Genomic DNA, 18,228 nt, shown 5'->3' on the forward strand with positions numbered 1-18,228 from the left:
ATGCTATTCAGCGTCTTAATCAAACGAAATCTCCAGGACCTGATGTTATCTTTGGTCAGATGATTGTACACTTTGGAGAAATTGCCAAAAGGTACTTACTCAACATCTTTAACACCTCCTGGCGCAGTGGCAAATTGCCCAAGATTTGGAAGAACTCTATCATCATACCTATCCTCAAGGCGGGAAAGGATGCTTCCAATGGCAAGGGTTATAGACCTACATCCTTGACATGCATTCTCTGTAAGCTTATGGAGCATGTAATCCACTGCCGTCTTATGAAGTACCTCACGGGGCACAACATTCTTCATTTCTATCAAACAGCCTATCGTGCCAACCATAGCACTGTGGACCAGTTGTTCTACCCGAGTCAAACAATTATCAATGGTTTCCAAGAAAAGCCTCATTTGAAAACTGTTGCAGTGTTTTTAGACCTGCCGCATGGGCAAAAGAGCTCAATTTGACCATAAATGCTGATAAGACAAACTTTTGCATTTTCTCTACTGACAGACGACATAGAGGCACTTTTAATGCAAATATTAAAATTGAAGACTCCAACATCAAAAGGGTTTTCTTTAATACCTATCTCGGTGTAACCTTAGACCCTGAGCTTCGCTTTTCAAAGCACATTGAACAAACTTCTAACAAAGCGCTTGGAAAATTAAACATACTTAGAAAACTCTGCGGAACTACATGGGGATCAAGACCTAAAACCCTAAAAAGTGTTTATTGCTCTATTATTAGACCAGACTTGAATATGCTGCCCCAATCTGGTGTCCGGCATCCGCCACTTCCAAACTTATATTAGATTCAATACAACACCGAGCATCAAAAATTATTATTGGCGCAGTCTCTTCCACTAATAACGAAAAAGCTGAACAGGAATGTGGTCTGCCTCCTCTAGAGTGTTGGCGCAATCTTACCACCATTAAGTTCACCAGCAAACTACATTGCTACAATAAAGACCATATCTCCACCAGAGTGTTCAACGAATGGAAAGACAGGAAAAGGCTTAAAAGATCATCAACGCTCCAACTTGATGGAGACATCAGGAGCCAAATAAAGTTAGAGCATTCCACCTTGAACTTTTTGCAAGAGCCTCTATTTCCCAGAAAGCCACCAAAGGAAACAAAGATTAATTTGAACCTCCTACAGCCATGCTCGAAAAAAGAAGACCCACAAACACTCAGACAAAAAGGCCTTGAGACGATTGAAAAGTTCTCCCAGGGTAACTTTGTGACTGTCTATACGGACAGCTCATCTGACAGATCCCTCAACAAAGGAGGTGCTGGCATTCTCTTCTTCCTTCCAAATGGAGATAAATATACACATAAAATCAACACAGGCATAATTGCTTCTAACTTCACCAGCGAACTTCTTGCGATTAAGGAGGCACTCACTTTTTACATGACCAATCAAGAGATCTCAGTCCCAACTGATGGATTGGCAATCTTCTCTGACTCAAAAGCGGCCTTAGAAGCAATCAAAAACGGAGCAACCAACATCACCTCTGACATAAATGCCCTACTCGAAGACTTGCAGGGCAATGGAAAATCCTGCATGCTGCAATGGATACCGGCACACGTGAATATTGAAGGGAATGAGTGTGCGGATTCCCTAGCAAAAGAAGGCAGAAACATTGGCGAACCTTGCACCACCATCACGCTAGCAGACTCAAATGCTGTCGCAAAACACAGACTTCTGCCACATACCTTTAAGAAGCCCCTCATCACCGACTTTGATTGCCCCATAATCCTAACATCTACAATTGCAAGATTAAGAACAAACCACTATAAAGGGATGAAAATTCTTCCCGACAAAACGAAAACTTATATTCCCTGCAAGAACTGCACCGATGCCCAACTGACTCCGGATCACATTCTTGAGTGCCCGGCCCTTATTCCACATGTTCTGCAGCTGGGTATGGTGCCACTGGCTTCAGAACTTCGAGAGGTCCTCTACAGCACAGATGCGTTGCAATTAGCGGACGCAGTCTTGAAGACACACGGAGCCATTTAATTGTCCATGGATACGACAAAAAAAAGTTTTTTTCTGAAAATTGAACGCATTTTCAAAAGACATTTTTGCAATGTAGGGAAAATCTTCCACGATTTTTGTTTTCCAAATCTTTAGTGAAGTTGTCAAGATTTCTCAGAAATATTTTAACGGTATTTAAAAATTGTTTTTGTTGTATAGGAAAATATTTCACGATTTTCATTCCCAGATCTTTATTGAACATGTCATGTTTTATCGCTTATATTTTAGCATTATTTGAAAATTAGTTTTACTTTTGGGAGGTATTAAATGCTTTTCTTTTTCTAAATATATAGTGAAGATGTGCAGTTTCATCATTTATATTTAACATAACTTTTAATTATCATTGATACAATTTGTTCATTTCTTTGAAAGTTGAAATGTTAATTCAAATGCTGAGAGTTTCTGATTATAAAATCAATTCATTTAACTAAGTTACATTTGAAGTTTCTTTCATAGCTTTTTTTTTCCAATCAAAAGTAGCTTTATTTCTTCTAATAAACTGACACATTGGTTAAGAACTGGACCAGAACTAGTCCATCAAATATTGACACTTGTTTTCTTTCAATTAATTGTGCAAGTTTATGTTTAGTCTTCTTTCATCTATAAAATTTTGATTTTTATTGCACCTGACAGTGCATTGAAAAACACTCTTTTAAGTAGGCTTTCCAGACATCCCAGTTTGACCGGGACAGTATCTGTTTTCAGGAAAAATCCCGGTCTCCCGGCCCGTTTTCTTCACATCCCCGTAAAAGATGAATTTCATAAAAGCCTTAAAAATAATTAGCCATGAAAGATTGCTTTTTATTATTACCCCTGGTTTTGGTTCATATTTAGAAACCATTTATTCATAGCATTGAGAACGAACTATCATTCGAAACTCTGTAAAAGCCAGCCAGGGATGTGTAACCCTTTTGAACACTCGCTACGCTGGGAGGGAAGGGGGCACTCCGGTGTCTCGGTTGAATATTTCACACGAATCTGGCAAGCCTACTTTTAAGCATTACTTTTTTTCTCGCATAAAATAAAGAACAAAATGCAATCACTGAACATCCGCCTGAGTTTGCTGCATCCAAGTTCGTAATATAGGGCTCAATTTCAGCCCTCCCCTGTCAGAGGGTATAAGAGTTGCGCAGCTTAAGTGAAACACTACAAACAGTTGGACAACGTCCACTTTGATACATTTTTTTTAAATTAAAATTCAACACCAGATATTTCTGCTTTAGTTTTTAAATAATTTTCAGTCAGTTCAGTTTTTCATTATTAAAACAAAAGTTAATAAAAGTCTGCACAGTGTTAAAAAGCATTCATGAATCAGTATCTCATCGTCAACTCTGCAGGCCATAAATTTACCACCACTACTACTATATGTTATTGAAATTGATCATGTGATCATATTGTCTTGTGCTGTTTTTGTGAGCTTGAAAGAAAAATATCGTCGTTCTTGCAACTCGCACTATTGCGATATTCCATTATGGTGACCAGAACTAAATTACTGCTAACTCAAACAGTTGAGAACTAAGACACTTTTAAGATTTTTCTTTTGCATTTTATTTTTAAATATTAATCAGTGGAATGTTCTTTTAAGTATGGTATTTTAAATTGTTGCTCATTGTTTTGTATTTCTTTTTCAATTACCACAATATCTTATGAAAGTATATGAATTTTATGTTTTTTTGTTTAGCTGAAAGATGAAAAGGACAGAAATGATTGCACAGCATCGGAACCCAAACCGAAGAAAGCAAGAAAGACTAAGATAATTAGGTAATTAGTTATTTTGGTAAGGTTTAAGGTAACTCTAGATTTGTTTTAATTCCCATAAGCATTGTAATTTAAAACAGAAGGTAATTGTAATGCAAACAAGGGTGAACACAGAAGAACTATGGCTCAAATTGCGCCATCGAGATTTTTGGCGGGGAATTAAAAAAAAAATTTAAGTTTATTAAATTAATTTGTTGATTTTTTTTATTTTAAACTTTTTTTTTAAATTTAATTATTTTGTGTGTGTGTTTGTATGTTATGGGGAAACTTTTCGAACAAAACAATAATAATAATAATTTAAATGAATAAATTATTTAAAAAAATTTTTTTTTATGGAATAAAAAAAAATTTGGTTGAGGAGTTGAATAGGGAAGTAATTGGAGGAAAGCTTGAAAGTGCTTCAATATATTCCGTATGGGTCTGGAATGACTATACTAAGTTTTGCCCCTTCTACTAAGTGAGCTTTATCTGTTTGGGCAAATTAGTGACAGAAAACACCTGTTTTTTCATTAATTTAACAATATCTCAAAAATAATGTTCTCAATGGCCATACATATAAACATATTACTTTTAGAGATTAAAATTCTGAACAAAATGAGTATTTCCAATATATATCTTTGTTAAATACTAAATACTTTTCTATCACCATCCAAGCACCGTTAAACTTTTGCTTGTTTTCAAATGTTTTAGTCATGTTCTGCCTTATATTTTAGGTGACCCATATGTATATTACATATTGTTGGTAACTTTTTATGCCTGATGTCTTTCTAAATTATGCTCTTTGTACTTCAAGTTATTGTACTAACATATTTTCTCTATAATCACATGTTTAATACTTTTCTAATTACTCTTAAGTATATGTGTTGAAGAAATTATACACTGATGAAATGCAAAAGTTGATCATTCATGGAAATAGGTGTGAATTTTTATTTATCGTCTATTGTTTGTGAAAAAGATGAATATTTTTTAATGAATTGCTGCTGATTTAGCAAAAAATATCTTGAATAAGAAGCAAATGTAATTTCACTATGCATACTTTTAGAAACGATTTTTGCATTTCTGGACTAATTTTTTTATAGTAATTTTGGCAAATTCTTTAGTTTATGGTTTATGTGTCTGAATTTTTAAAACTTTTCAGCTATAGTTCGAAAACTACTTAAAGTGTCTGCGTATATTAACGTTTTGCTTTAATATTTTCTATTTTACTCCGTTAATAGGAAAATCATAACTTTTTTGAAGTCTAGATGATTGCCATTTGTACTTTAAATTCTTGTTGTAATAATACATTTTTCTAAATACTAATCTATTGTTTTTAATGCGCATTTACTTAAAACTTTTATTTTGTAATATTTTATGTTAATTTCATAAATCGCATCGCATATAAATACCACGTCTCATAGCTAAACATTTATTATTATAGATGAAATATTTAAATTGTTTAAAATAAAAAATTGATTTACTTCAAGAAGCAAACTGGAAAACTTTTTACCTTTACCATAACAAATTTTCTAATTCAAATTATGTCACTCAAAATCAGTCATTTTCTCTAGATAATTCTACTTCAAATTAACCTATCAGTATTTTTGTGCTTCCTTTTGAGAAATATAATGAGTTCTGTATAAAAATTGGATCCTTTTTCATTACTTTGGTACATTGTAATGAAATAAATTGTTTTCTACAACATCTAGTATGTCAACTTGATGATTACGTACCTGTGTAGCTGCTTCCGTAGGTAGAAAAGCCCCGCCGTTTGATTTGGTGTTTCTATGTTCTATTCCAGGGGGTCTCGGGGAGGGCCAGTGGGAGTGAAAAAGATACTTTCAGGCTTGAATAGCTTGATTAGTGATTTGAGCCTAAATTGGAAATTAAGTTGTGCGCTTAGTATTTAACAAAGATATGTATTGTAGATACTCATTTTGATCAGAATTTTAATCTCTACAAGTATTCTGTTTATATGTTTGGCCATTGGGAGCGTTATTTTTGAGATATTGATATATTAATAAAAAAACATGTGTTTTTTTTGTCACTAATTTGCCCATAACGGCTAAAGCTCACTTAAAAGGAGGAGGAAAACTTAATGGTCATTCCAGACCCATACAGCACAATTTAAAGCAATTTCCAGCTTTCCACCAATTACTTCCGTATTCGACCTTTTTTCACTCCCTAATCATTGAGCTAAAAGGGCTAAACATAAGAGATAAAGGATGAGAAAAATCTTGGGGTAGTTTGCACCATCCAACTTAGAGAGGGGAGGAGGAGCACCCCTGGGTACAAATGAGATAGCATTAACTGAAAGGAGAAGGGACCCGAGAGGTCATTAAAACTGTTATGCGTAATTGGTAAAATGGAAGTGGTCTGTGGTAAGATCTCACCAGGCATCCCCATAAGAAAATGCTGTGACCATACTCATGCTTGTCAACTAAAGGAAAGGCTTCATTCAATACGGGTCTTATCAGGCTCTTTCATTCAGTTATGTGCCCACTGCGCCACTTGCCGATCCTGCGCCAAACTCCTACAAAAGACTGCTAAATGTACTTTTCTATGCCAAAATCGAACAAACTTTCTCCAAAAGTGTGAATTTGCATTTAATATTGCAGTTCCTTCAGCATATATGACTGTTTTTGCAGTTTAGCATAAAGTTTGCATTTAGAGCCGTTTTTTATGATTTTTTGAGTTAGACCCGAATTTTTTACTCGCTTCAAAATCCGATTGCAACTGCTTTTTAAAACCTCGATCGTTTTATTTTACTATGTGATTCTGCCACTTTGAGATCAATAATTTTGTATTGACCAATCTTATCTTTAGTTTTCAGTAGAGAAGGACAACTCAGTTCATCTTCTTGCCAAGCCCACTCGAAAATGTCAGTCCAGTTGCATCCAAATTTATCTAAACCAATGCTGTATTTAAAATTAATGTTGTTCACCAATTTTTTTTCTTGGTTTTCTTAAGATATTAAGACAGAAAATTGTTCTTTAGTTTTGCTGGAGACACTTAAGATGTCAGAAATTAGGGAGTTCTAATGCTCTGGTAATGAATATGCAAACATTCTCAAATTCAGGCATTTTCCCATATTTTTGGGCTTTCTTCAAATTTTGGTAGTCATGTAAGTTATTAAATATACCCTCAGGGTTGCCAACTGCTCCACATTTTGTGGAGTTGCTCCGCGGCAAAACTCTGTGGCTCCGCAAAGAAGTTATTTTGCTCCGCATTTCCCGGACGAATGTTTTCAAGCTTATATTGTGCTATATTCATGTCAAACATGTATATATCGAAAATTAAGAATGCTTATATACTCAAAGATGGAAATGGTGTTTTAAACTGTTTTATTAATTTAAAAATAATTGATAATGCTGAAAATGATTATTAAAGCTCTGAAACAATTTTAGATAAGTGGTTTTGGTTATTTTTATGGATTTTTATACAAAATACGAAACTGCTCCACAAAATTATTTTTTTTAAATTTGATCACGTGTCTGATAAAAACCTAATCTGTTTTGCAAATAAATTTCTATAATGAAGAGGGATCCATGAAGAAAAAACTTATTTCTCAATCTCCAATTTGATGCAGTAAGTCATGTTGTCTTTTACAATAATATGGTGTACAGGACTCTTTTCACTCTTTCCGCTCCAGGGTTCCCCATACCTACCACTATTTGTGGTTTAACCAGTTGTGTGGGACCCTGAATACAGCTCTGATTTTTTGACCTAGACCAGAAACCAAGCAATCTCTGGTCCAGCACCCCTAGAAGTATCATTTCGTACAGGACTCTTACACATATATGTATGTGCTAAAAACATGTAAACCTACAGTTAAACATTCAAGCAGCTAATAAATACTTCAAAAACAACATGACTACATGTAAGAAATGCAAAATTAATCTGAATTTCATTGTTTTTTAAATACTTACTATTTTTTAAATTTTTTTTATTGTGAAAAAACCACAGATGAACATGATATTTTTCCCCTATAGGAGATGGTAAAGTAGTTTTAATTAATAATTTAATGTTATAATTCTTTCCAAATGTTAACTACTTAAGGCTCAGGTGTGTTATACACTCTTGAAAAATCATAAACTGGAGTGAAGCAAGTGTATACATTTTTTCATTTTGAAAAATAGATTGGGATTAGAAATGGTTTTAAAACTTGCTATTTGTTACACTATGTTGAAAAAACAAAATATGTGTACAGAAATATAAAATTTAATTAAATGTAAACAAATTTAATTATTCTTAGACATTTTGTTAATGGTCATTATTCAGCTAGTTATATTCATACTACTAAATTGTGATAAATACAGTTGGCTCTCTGTTTAACAACTTTCAAGGGACCATAAAAAATCATCCTTAAGTAGAAAGAGCCCTTAAATAGAATGCTTTTAGCACTATAGTGGACCATTTTGGACTGTGAAAAGCCGTCTTTGAATAGAGAAAATCGTTAAATAAAGTGCCATTAAACAGAGATCCTACTGTATTTATCTCTTTTTCATGTGTTTTTTCAGTAATAAATTTATGATTTAATGGGAGTTTAACAAGTGTTTAAAATTATATGTCTGCATAGAGTGGTTTTTCAAATTGTTCAAAGTTTTGTAGTGTATATTTGCTTATAACGGCATAACATTTGCATTTATTTTTGGATAGCAATGAAAAATATAAATACTGCGTTTTTCTTACTTTGACGACCTGTCATTCTTCTGAAAGGGTGATAAGTTCCCATCTTGTCTTCTGTATGGTTCCTTAAAACTTTGAACTGGAATATCTCCTTGAGGTTTGGTCGCACAAATGTCTAGTTTTTTGTGTCAATAATAGTTTTCAATGGAAATTATTTCCCTAAATATAAGTTGGGGGACTTAGGGTCTGTATAAAAAGTTAAATTTCATATTTTTTGACTCATTTTTATTTTTGCTTCAAACTTTCAATACCTTAACTCTGCATCTGATTTTGAACATTTTTGCAAATAAAAGTATACATTAAGACTAACGGTTCATGAAAAAAAAAGGTCTTGTAGGTCAAAACAGAATACACTGTATAAACTACTGTACACATTAAAAATTGTGTTTTGAAACCAAGAAAATGAAATATGAAACAGCTCAAGAAAAAATTACTTCGCTTTTCATTTATGCAGTATCTACTTCTAAATGGTTGTCCGGATTAACCAAAGTAAGGTTTAACAGGGCCCCGAATAATGAGGGTTTACTGTACTTTCAACATTTCAGATTATGTTTTTCGATACCTCTTTGTAAAAGCAGAGCTTCTCTTGGCCAGTCCTGAGACTGCCTTTTTTTTCTTCTAAACTTGAGTTTTATAAATTCTGTATTTATTCCAAGTAGATCCCGGTTTGTCGTTTGGAATAATGCTTCATAAACTGTAAGGTATGATAGTGAAGTTAACCCGAAAAATATAGGATGAAAAAGATCTTTTTGAGAAGTTTAAAGATAGCACATGCTTAAATTATGTCAACTTTTATTTACGTAAAGCAGAAAAACAAATCAAATATTTGGCATCATATGGCATAATTATTGATTCATATATTTTATGTATTTCATTTGTTTTTAGCCTTGGGGCCTGCCCCAAGTGCAGCAGTACAAAAATCGGGTAATAACTCGATCTTGGACCCAAGAGCTGAACACACACTGCCCGGAATCCAAGAACACTGTTTTTGCTCTATACAATTTTACCCGTAAGAGGACTCCAAAAGTGATCAAAGAAAGTGAAGTCAGTTGGGGTGAAAGAAACCATGGGGTGAGTTGGGAAACAAACTCGATTGCCCCACTTGTAGTACTTTTTGAAACTAAACTGTTGTTGAGTGAAGACTAAGAATAAATTCTGAGAGTTAGGGTAAAAGGAAACGTGGGGTAAATGAGGAAACAAATTGTATTGCCATGATTGTAGTAATTTTTGAAACTTAACTGTTGCTGAGTGAAGAGTAAGTGTAATTTTTGAAGCTTAACTGTTGGTGAGTTAAAAAAAAGTTAACATATAGAATAGATTTTGAGAGTTGGGATAAAAGAAAACATGGAAAAAACAATATTTTTTCTGTTAATTTAGCAATCGCCCCTCTGTAATAAAATAGAAATAACTTTTTAGCTTATCAACCAGATGGCAGCATAAACGACGATTTATCGACGCGGAAAAGGACTAAAATTAAGGACTTGTCTTATTACAGTTCAGATGCCTAAAATTGATAAATGGCTCGTTTTGAGGGGAAAAAAATGAAAGAACAAAGTTTTGCTATATAAAATAACTGATCGTTGCCATCTGGGAAAAAAGAGAATTATCTTTTGTTTTTGGCTTTATGTACCTTTTAGATGTTTTCTATATTTTCTATAGACACCAGTGATCTTTTTGACAGTTTTTGTCTGGCGGCAGACGCATCATGTAGGTTTTCCCGCCCTTCTAAAAGCTGTTATTTTCTAAAATTTGAGCTGATGCAACTTATGTTTTCTTGTAAAGAATAGTAAAATTTAAAAAATGTGTGTATTTTGGTAGATTTCAGGGCGCAGAAGGAATCTATTAACAAAAATGTTTTGAATAGAACTACAACATATGACTTTAACTCTAGGATTTATAGTATGAAAGTGAACAAATATTGGGATTTGTTTCTTTTTCAATCTTCTCTTTTGACTGTTTACTTTATGTTTTAATTTAACTTATCTTACTTTTCAAACTGTGTGTTTTATTATTATTAGAGACGTACCGAGTACTCAGTACTTGGCCCAATTTTGATCAGATATTCGGCCAATACAGAGTAGTTGCAAAAAATTGAATATTGTCCAAGACAGATATTAAAATTTATAAAAAAAGCGCAAGCATATATAATTTTCTGCAATCATTTACAAGTCAAATTTAAATTTTGAGAATAATGAAGTTTGTAATGCTTCAATGGAATTAATCTTTATTTTAATGTCCCAAAATTTAACAAAACTTATTTATTAAAAATTGTGCAAAAAAAAAAAAAGTAAGTGTAGAAAATATGGAATTTTTATATTAAAAATGGATTTTTGCTATAAACAAAAATTAGTTATAAGAAATATAAAAATACCTTTGCTTAATAAATAAATGGAAATAAAACAATGTTAACAGCACAGTGCAGACACGTGTTTTGGCATTACAAGGAATTCTTTTTTCAATGCACAAAATGTGAGCTCGTGGATTTAAAGGCATCCGACAAAAGTCAGATTCTTCTGTCAAATGTCTTTACATTCTTTAGCTCACATTTTATTTGCTGAAAAAGACGTTCTTTGTAATGCAGAAACACGTGTCTGCAGTGTTCCTGCACATTTGTTTTATTTGCTTTTGAAAATTATTTTTGTTTGGCGGACTAGAACTATAATAGATTGGTATAATTTGTTTTAATTCCAACTTGATTAATCATACCTTTTATTTATTTATTTTTAATTTTAAAAATATTTTTTTTGTAAAATTTTTGACATAAACAAAATTTTTTAAATAATGTGTAATTAAATTTCAGCAGGAATTTAGTTTTAAAAACTATTATATGGACAAGGAGGTCTATACAACTATTCCAATAAGTTCAAAATTCATCACATGTGTGTCGGCGGTTCTTCTTAAAACATAATTGGTTCTTGGTAACTCGGCCGAGTAGTGAAAGGCCAAGTACTCGGTACTCGGCCGAGTAATGAAAGGCCGAGTACTCGGTACTCGCCCAAAGTGCTACTCGGTACGTCTTTAATTATTATTAATAGGCTTTAAACTAGACATACAGTTATTGCATTTATAAGCCAATGAGTTAAGTTTTGTTCATTTACTTTTGATTGATAGACTATTGTCAACTTTATAAGTATGGTGATTTAGTAAGGCACATGATCAACGCAATTTTAGATGGCACTTTTTTTTTATCAAAAAGGATTATTTCTGAATGAATTTTAAATAGGGCAGTATTCTTCGTGATATTCATTATTGTACATTCATTTGTGTTTATTTCATGTGGCAATGTCTATAATTCAATACCGGCATATCTCACTTTAGTTTTTCTACCTTTCTTGGTTATTTTTGTACTAGAAAATCACCCCTCAAGGTAGTATGAATGGTGAAAATTGCTTCAAAATTTGAATGATGCCATTGCATGTATGGTGACGTTTTGATAGTTAAAGTTTAAACCCACAACTCCAATGGATTAACCCTAAACTCCAGTTGATAGCGTAAATTGTTGCCCACTTTTTCATTTTTTTATTCTCCTAAAATTAGTCTTACCAGTAAAACAGTTACGTTGCCATATCCATTTTAGTCTTGTCAAAATAAAACATTTCCCCGCATGTTCAACTTTTGCCAGAAAATATTATCAAATTATCATGCCGTGGAGACTGTTTCATTGTTGGTGACGTCAGCGTTACTCAATCAGTGCATTTGCTATTATTCATATGATGATTCGTTTTCTGCATATCACTAAATTCTACAAATGTCTCTAATGTTCAAAACAGTGCATCGCAGTTTAGGATTATTTTGTGCAAAATTCGTTTTGTGATTGTGATTTGACATGAAAAACGGTAAATTCCTCAAATTAAGAGAAATGAAGTTTAGAATTATTTTAATTATTTAAATCTTCGATAAAAGCCTTGTTTTCTGTCGTTTTTTTTTCTTTGTAGTAATTTGATATATTTTTTTAAATAGTATTTTTGGAAAATAGAACGCATTTTCAAGAGACATTTTTGCAATGTAGGGAAATTCTTCCATAATTTTTGTTTTTCAAATCTTTAGTGAAGTTGTTGAGATTTCTCAGAAATATTTTAACGGTATTTGAAAATTGTTTTTGTTGTAGAGGAAAATATTTCACAATTTTCATTCCCAGATTTTTATTGAACATGTCATGTTTTATCGCTGATATTTTAGCATTATTTGAAAATTATATTTTTACTTTTGGGAGATGGTAAATGCTTTTCTTTTTCTAAATATTTAGTGAAGACATGAAGTTTCATCATTTATATTTAACATAACTTTTAATTATCATTGATACAATTTGTTCATTTCTCTGAAATTTGAAATGTTAATTCAATTGCTGAGGGTTTCTGATTATAAAAACAAATCATTTAACTAATTTGCATTTGAAATTTTTTCATAGCTATTTTTTTTCTTTTCAATCAAAAATAGCTTTATTTCTTCTAATAAACTGACAAATTGGTTAAGAACTGGACCAGAACTGGTCCATCAAATATTGACACTCATTTTCTTCCAATTAATTGTGCAAGTTTACGTAGTAGTACCGACAAAAGTTTCTCTCATCTATAAAATTTTGATTTTTATTACACCTAGCACTGCATTGAAAAACACTCTTCAGTAGGTTTCCAGACTTCCCAGTTTGACCATGACCGCTTTTCAGGCAAAATCCTGGTGTCCCAGCCCGTTTTCTTCACATCCCGGTAAAAGATGAATTTGATAAAAGCCTACTTTTAAGCATTTCTTTTTTTCTCGCATAAAATAAAGAACGAAATGCAATCACTGAACATCTGCCTGAGTTTGCTGCATCCAGGTCCGTCATATAGGACAGAGGGCTCAATTTCTGCCCTCCCACGTTTTTGGAAAATGAATGCATTTTCATGTAAATAATAATATTATGGCGTGTTTTTTTTTGTTGGTTTTTTGGAATACTTAGTAATAAGTAATATATACCATTTGTCCCCCCGCCTGAAAAAATTGAAATGACTGGACTGGCTGCATCAGACAACTTTTAAGTGTCTGCGCTACTAAAATTTCAAGTATGTAACACGTGACATACATTGAATCCGTCAGAGGCTATAAGAGTTGCGTAGCTTGAGTGAAACACTACGAACAGTTGGACAATGTTCACTTTGATATATTTTTTAAATTAAAATTCAACACCAGATATTTCTGCTTTAGTTTTTAAATAATTTTCAGTCAGTTCAGTTTTTCATTATTAAAACAAAAGTTAATAAAAGTCTGCACAGTGTTAAAAAGCATTCATGAATCAGTGTCTGATTGTCGACCCTGCAGGCCATAAATTTACCACCACTACTACTATATATTTTTGAAATTGATCATGTGATCATATTGTCTTGTGCTGTTTTTGTGAGCTTGAAAGGAAAAAATCGTCGTTCTTGCAACTCACACTATTGCGATATTCCATTATTTTGACCTAAATTACAGCAATTTCAAATGGTTGAGAAACCGTTTTGCATTTTATTTTTAAATATTAATCAGTGAAATGTTCTTTTAAGTATGGTATTTAAAATTGTTGCTCATTGTTTTGTATTTCTTTTTCAATTACCACAATATCTTATGGAAAGTATTTGAATTTTATGTGTTTTTTTTTAGTTGAAAGATGAAAAGAACAGAAATGATTGCACAGCATCGGAACCCAAACCGAAGAAAGCAAGAAAGACTAATGTAATTAACTCTAGATTTGTTTTAATTCTCATAAGCACTGTAATTGAAAACAGAAGGCAATTGTGATGCAAACAGGGGTGAACACAGAGGTACTATCGCTCAAATTGCGCCATCAAGATTTTTGACGGGGAATTTTTTTAAAAATTTAATTAATTTCTTAAATTAATTTGTTGATTTTTTTATTTTAAACTATTTTATTTCATTATTTTGTGTGTGTGTTTGTATGTTATGCTTTTTTCTTTCTGATTTCCATCTCATCACTGTGATGTATGAAAATTTAAAATATACTTCACTGATAATGGGCCATTGCAGTCAATTGCGCTTCTCCCTGCATTCTGGGAACAATATGCATTTGTGTTTGTGTGTATACAGGGCGTTCCGTTTTAACCTATAAGACCTTTATTTTCGCAACTGTTAGTCCTAGGTGTATACTTCCGACTGCAAAAAGGGTTAAAATCAAGTGCAGAGTTCAGATATTGAAAGTTTTAAGCAAAAATAAAAATAAGTTAAAAAAATACAAATTAAACTTTTTATACAGGTCCCCTAAGTTATATTCGGGGGATAAATCTCCATTGAAAAATAATTTCAACACAAAAAGTCTGATATTAGTACGAACAATATTCACCTAGATAATGAAATGCAGCATTTTGTGACTTACACCACTTCACACTTGCTGTCAATAACACCTTTGGGGGGTAGGGAATATAGCAGTTAATGAGGGTTTAAAACTAGATGTGTGCATAGAGTGGTTTTTCAAATTGAGGTTTTGTTGTGTGTTTATACGTATAATGGCATAACATTTGCATTTTTTTTAATAACAATGAAAAATATAAATACTTTGTTTTTTCTTCCTTTTACAAAAAAGGAAGTATTGTATTCGCAAAAAAAATTCATTCAAAAATCGGCCTTAATTTCCATTTTGCTCTCCCCTGAATGAAGTGCAGTAAATATCGTAAGCCACAAATGGAAACTTAAGCTAATTTAGACCTTCTTTCCCTTTTTTTTATTACTATTTTTTTTTTATTTGTTTATTAATTTATTTGTTCATAATGTTTTGTTTTGTCAATCTTTGATTGCCGAGCTGGAAGGAGTAACATATGGTTTGTTTTGGACTCTGAATATAATTCTTTTATACTTTGCTTTTCATTTACTTATATATCTATCTGTTTGAAAAATAGTATCTTGAACCTGCTTTTCTTGAAAACCCTTCTAAATCGAAATTTTTAGTTTCCCGCATTTGTTATACAAATTCAACATTTTTTCTAAGTTTATCTCGAATAAATTTTTCGAAAAACTATCTCAAATTCTAGCTTATTTTAGAATTTGATTCCAATGATCTTTATCAACAGCAGAAGTAGAAAACAAAAAATATTCCTTCTTAAATCAGCAGTCGTTATGTCTTCTAAGTCTTTGGGGACATGTAACTGAGAAAAAACTGCATTGTTTCCTTGGAATTCCATCCATTTAAAAAATGAGTAGAAAAAATTATGAGCTGCCTGAGTTTTATTTTTCAGTCATGAGGAACACTTATTTACTCTCCCCTCTTGTTTAATCATACCAAATGTTTAAATTGTTACAATTGAAGATCAAGTAAACTTGAACATTTTTGAATGACTGTCACTGAAAGATAATTTTTGGCCCTAGGTTTGTCGAAACTTATTATTGATGTGATTCAGAAAGTTAGTAATACATGTACTTATAATAATAAATCCAACAGTAAAATGTTCAACAATATTAATGAAAAGAATATGCGAACTCTTTGACTTTGTTTCAATTGCATATCAAAAACCTCCTTATTTCCAAATTTTCTTCTGTCTCATGAAATTCAAGATAGGCAAGTTAAACTGTATTTAATCAATTTTTATGCTGTTTTATAACCTTTCTTCTCTTATTTTTTAATTTTTTTTTGTACTCAGCTTATGTTATCTGAATGGCTTGTTGAAGTACCCAATGATTTAGCTGAAGAATGGATACTTGTTCTTTGTCCTGTTGGGAAACGCTGCCTTGTTATCTCTACCAGGGTATGTTGAAACTTCTTCTTTCCAGTGTTAATGTATCTATATGATTTGCTTTCATTATTTAATGCATTTATAGTCCTGGCTAAATTTCACAAAAATGAGGAGAAGAAAATTGACTATAAACCTTTGTACATTAAATTATATTGAAGTTGCTGTAGTTGAAGTGTTCACTGCTTTTAAAAATTTGCTTACTTAGCTTCCCCCCCCCTCCCGTTCTTCTTTCATTTGTTTGCTCATTATTTCTTTTAACATTATTGTTTATTGATTTGAGTATTAAGAGAGTATTGCATTTATTTTAGGGAGTTACTAAAGCTTATGCTCGGAACGGATATTTTCTTCAGAGCTTTCAGTCTTTAATTCCTGGTGGAAGCCGAAAAGTTCAGGGTAATTTTTAATAGCAACAATATTTTTTTTAAAAGTAATTGAATGAAAAAGTGCACCATAATAATAGCATTCTTTTTTAAAATTTGTAGTCATTTTAATGTATCTGTTTAATATTTTAGATGCCTCTGGTGGTGCTTATACAATATTGGACTGTATATATGTTGAACTAACAAAAACATACTATGTGCTAGATGTGATGTGCTGGAATTCTCATCCTCTATATGATTCTGAAGTATGTGTAATACTTATTTAGACTGCTTAATACTTTTGATATTTGCTATTGTTTTAATTTTATTAAAAGTAACTTTCTGAGTTTTCTCTATCATTATGTGCTATTATACAATGAGTTCCCCTAAGTTAAGAAAATATGTACTCACTTTTCTTTATTGTAACTACCAGTTCAGATGAAATCATGTTACTTTCAACTGTTAATGAGTTATGTTATGAAACTTTTTCATGGCAAGTTTTCGAAATTTTTAAGTTTGTAGCTGTATCTCCATGGCTGTGCCATGGATATGCTTTAAGATTATTTTTTAAAGCTATTTGAGAGTATGCAAATTTTTCTTCGTGCACCAAAATCGAAAAAAGATTGCTTTGTTAATTAAAATATGCTCACACAGTTTTACATCAGCTCCAAATGTATTCCATGAAATAAGAAATCCTGCTATAATGATATACACTGCCTGTCAAAACTCTTGCTTTCAAAAAAAAAAAAAGCATCTTTTATTTCAAGTACTCTTTAAAATCATTAAAAACCACCGTAGCTAAGTGTTTAATGTTAAAGCATAAAGATAATAACTTGTAACTATCTAATCCAAAAAAGATTCCTATAAAAACACAAAGAAATGAAAACTAACACTAAATTTTCAATTTTTCTTCTAAAAATATCGATAAATATATTAAAAAACATCAATAAAAATAAAAACTATTTATTCATGCAGAAAATTATATTTAAATCTAGAGAATGAATTTCATTGTTCAGGCAGTGAAAGATCAGAATCAAGTGAAAATCCCCTTATCCAAAGAATAAAGAATTGAAATATTTTGTACAGTTTGAAAAAAAAATGACAATCCGTGCTTTCCCAGGACTAGAAAAAATTTAGTTAAAATATGTGACATTGTTAAATAAATGAAAATACCACTTCCCCCCAAATAGAAATATTTTCCTTAAAGCACATACTCAAGTTGAATGTTGTTCAGCTTAAAAATTGCACGTATATTCCTACCAAAAATAAACAAAGCTTTTATTTAACTGTTTTAATTATGAAAAAGCACATTTTCAGAGGTGAAGGGTATTTTCACAAAAATAATAACTTTTAATAAAATATTTTTTTTTCACTGATTTTATTGGAATAATTTTATAAATTACTATCTGCGTCATCGCCCAGCATTGCACTGTTGGCCTGGGAAAAAATACGGAAAAATTTCCCTTTACAATAATGGCAATGAGAATAGTCAGGGCCGTCCCAAGAGGGGGGCAAGCTGGGCAATCGCCCCGGGCACCATGAAATGAGGGGGCGCCGCAAAGTACTTCTCGTTTCAACGGAACACGACGACATTCACACGAAATGAGGGGTGCAGCAAGGTGCCCCTCATCGTATAAAATGCCCCGATTGCATAAAATTAGGGGTGCCTTGCGACGCCCCCTCATTTCATGTATCATAGATACACAGTC

The 18,228-nt window shown here is 32.1% G+C and overlaps 1 protein-coding gene across 1 annotated transcript in view; it reads left to right on the forward strand.

Annotated features, from left to right (window-relative positions):
* LOC129231193 (snurportin-1-like) overlaps positions 1–16,806 on the forward strand; it is a 28,302-nt gene extending 11,496 nt beyond the window's left edge. The window contains exons 2-5 of the mRNA XM_054865440.1: positions 14,080–14,151; positions 16,068–16,172; positions 16,469–16,553; positions 16,673–16,806. Coding sequence (XP_054721415.1) covers positions 14,080–14,151; positions 16,068–16,172; positions 16,469–16,553; positions 16,673–16,806 — 396 coding nt within the window. The remainder of the gene's footprint in view (positions 1–14,079; positions 14,152–16,067; positions 16,173–16,468; positions 16,554–16,672) is intronic.
* Positions 16,807–18,228: the final 1,422 nt, after the last annotated feature.

The sequence above is a fragment of the Uloborus diversus genome, chromosome 10 (assembly GCF_026930045.1).
Source record: "Uloborus diversus isolate 005 chromosome 10, Udiv.v.3.1, whole genome shotgun sequence".
NCBI lineage: Eukaryota > Metazoa > Arthropoda > Arachnida > Araneae > Uloboridae > Uloborus > Uloborus diversus.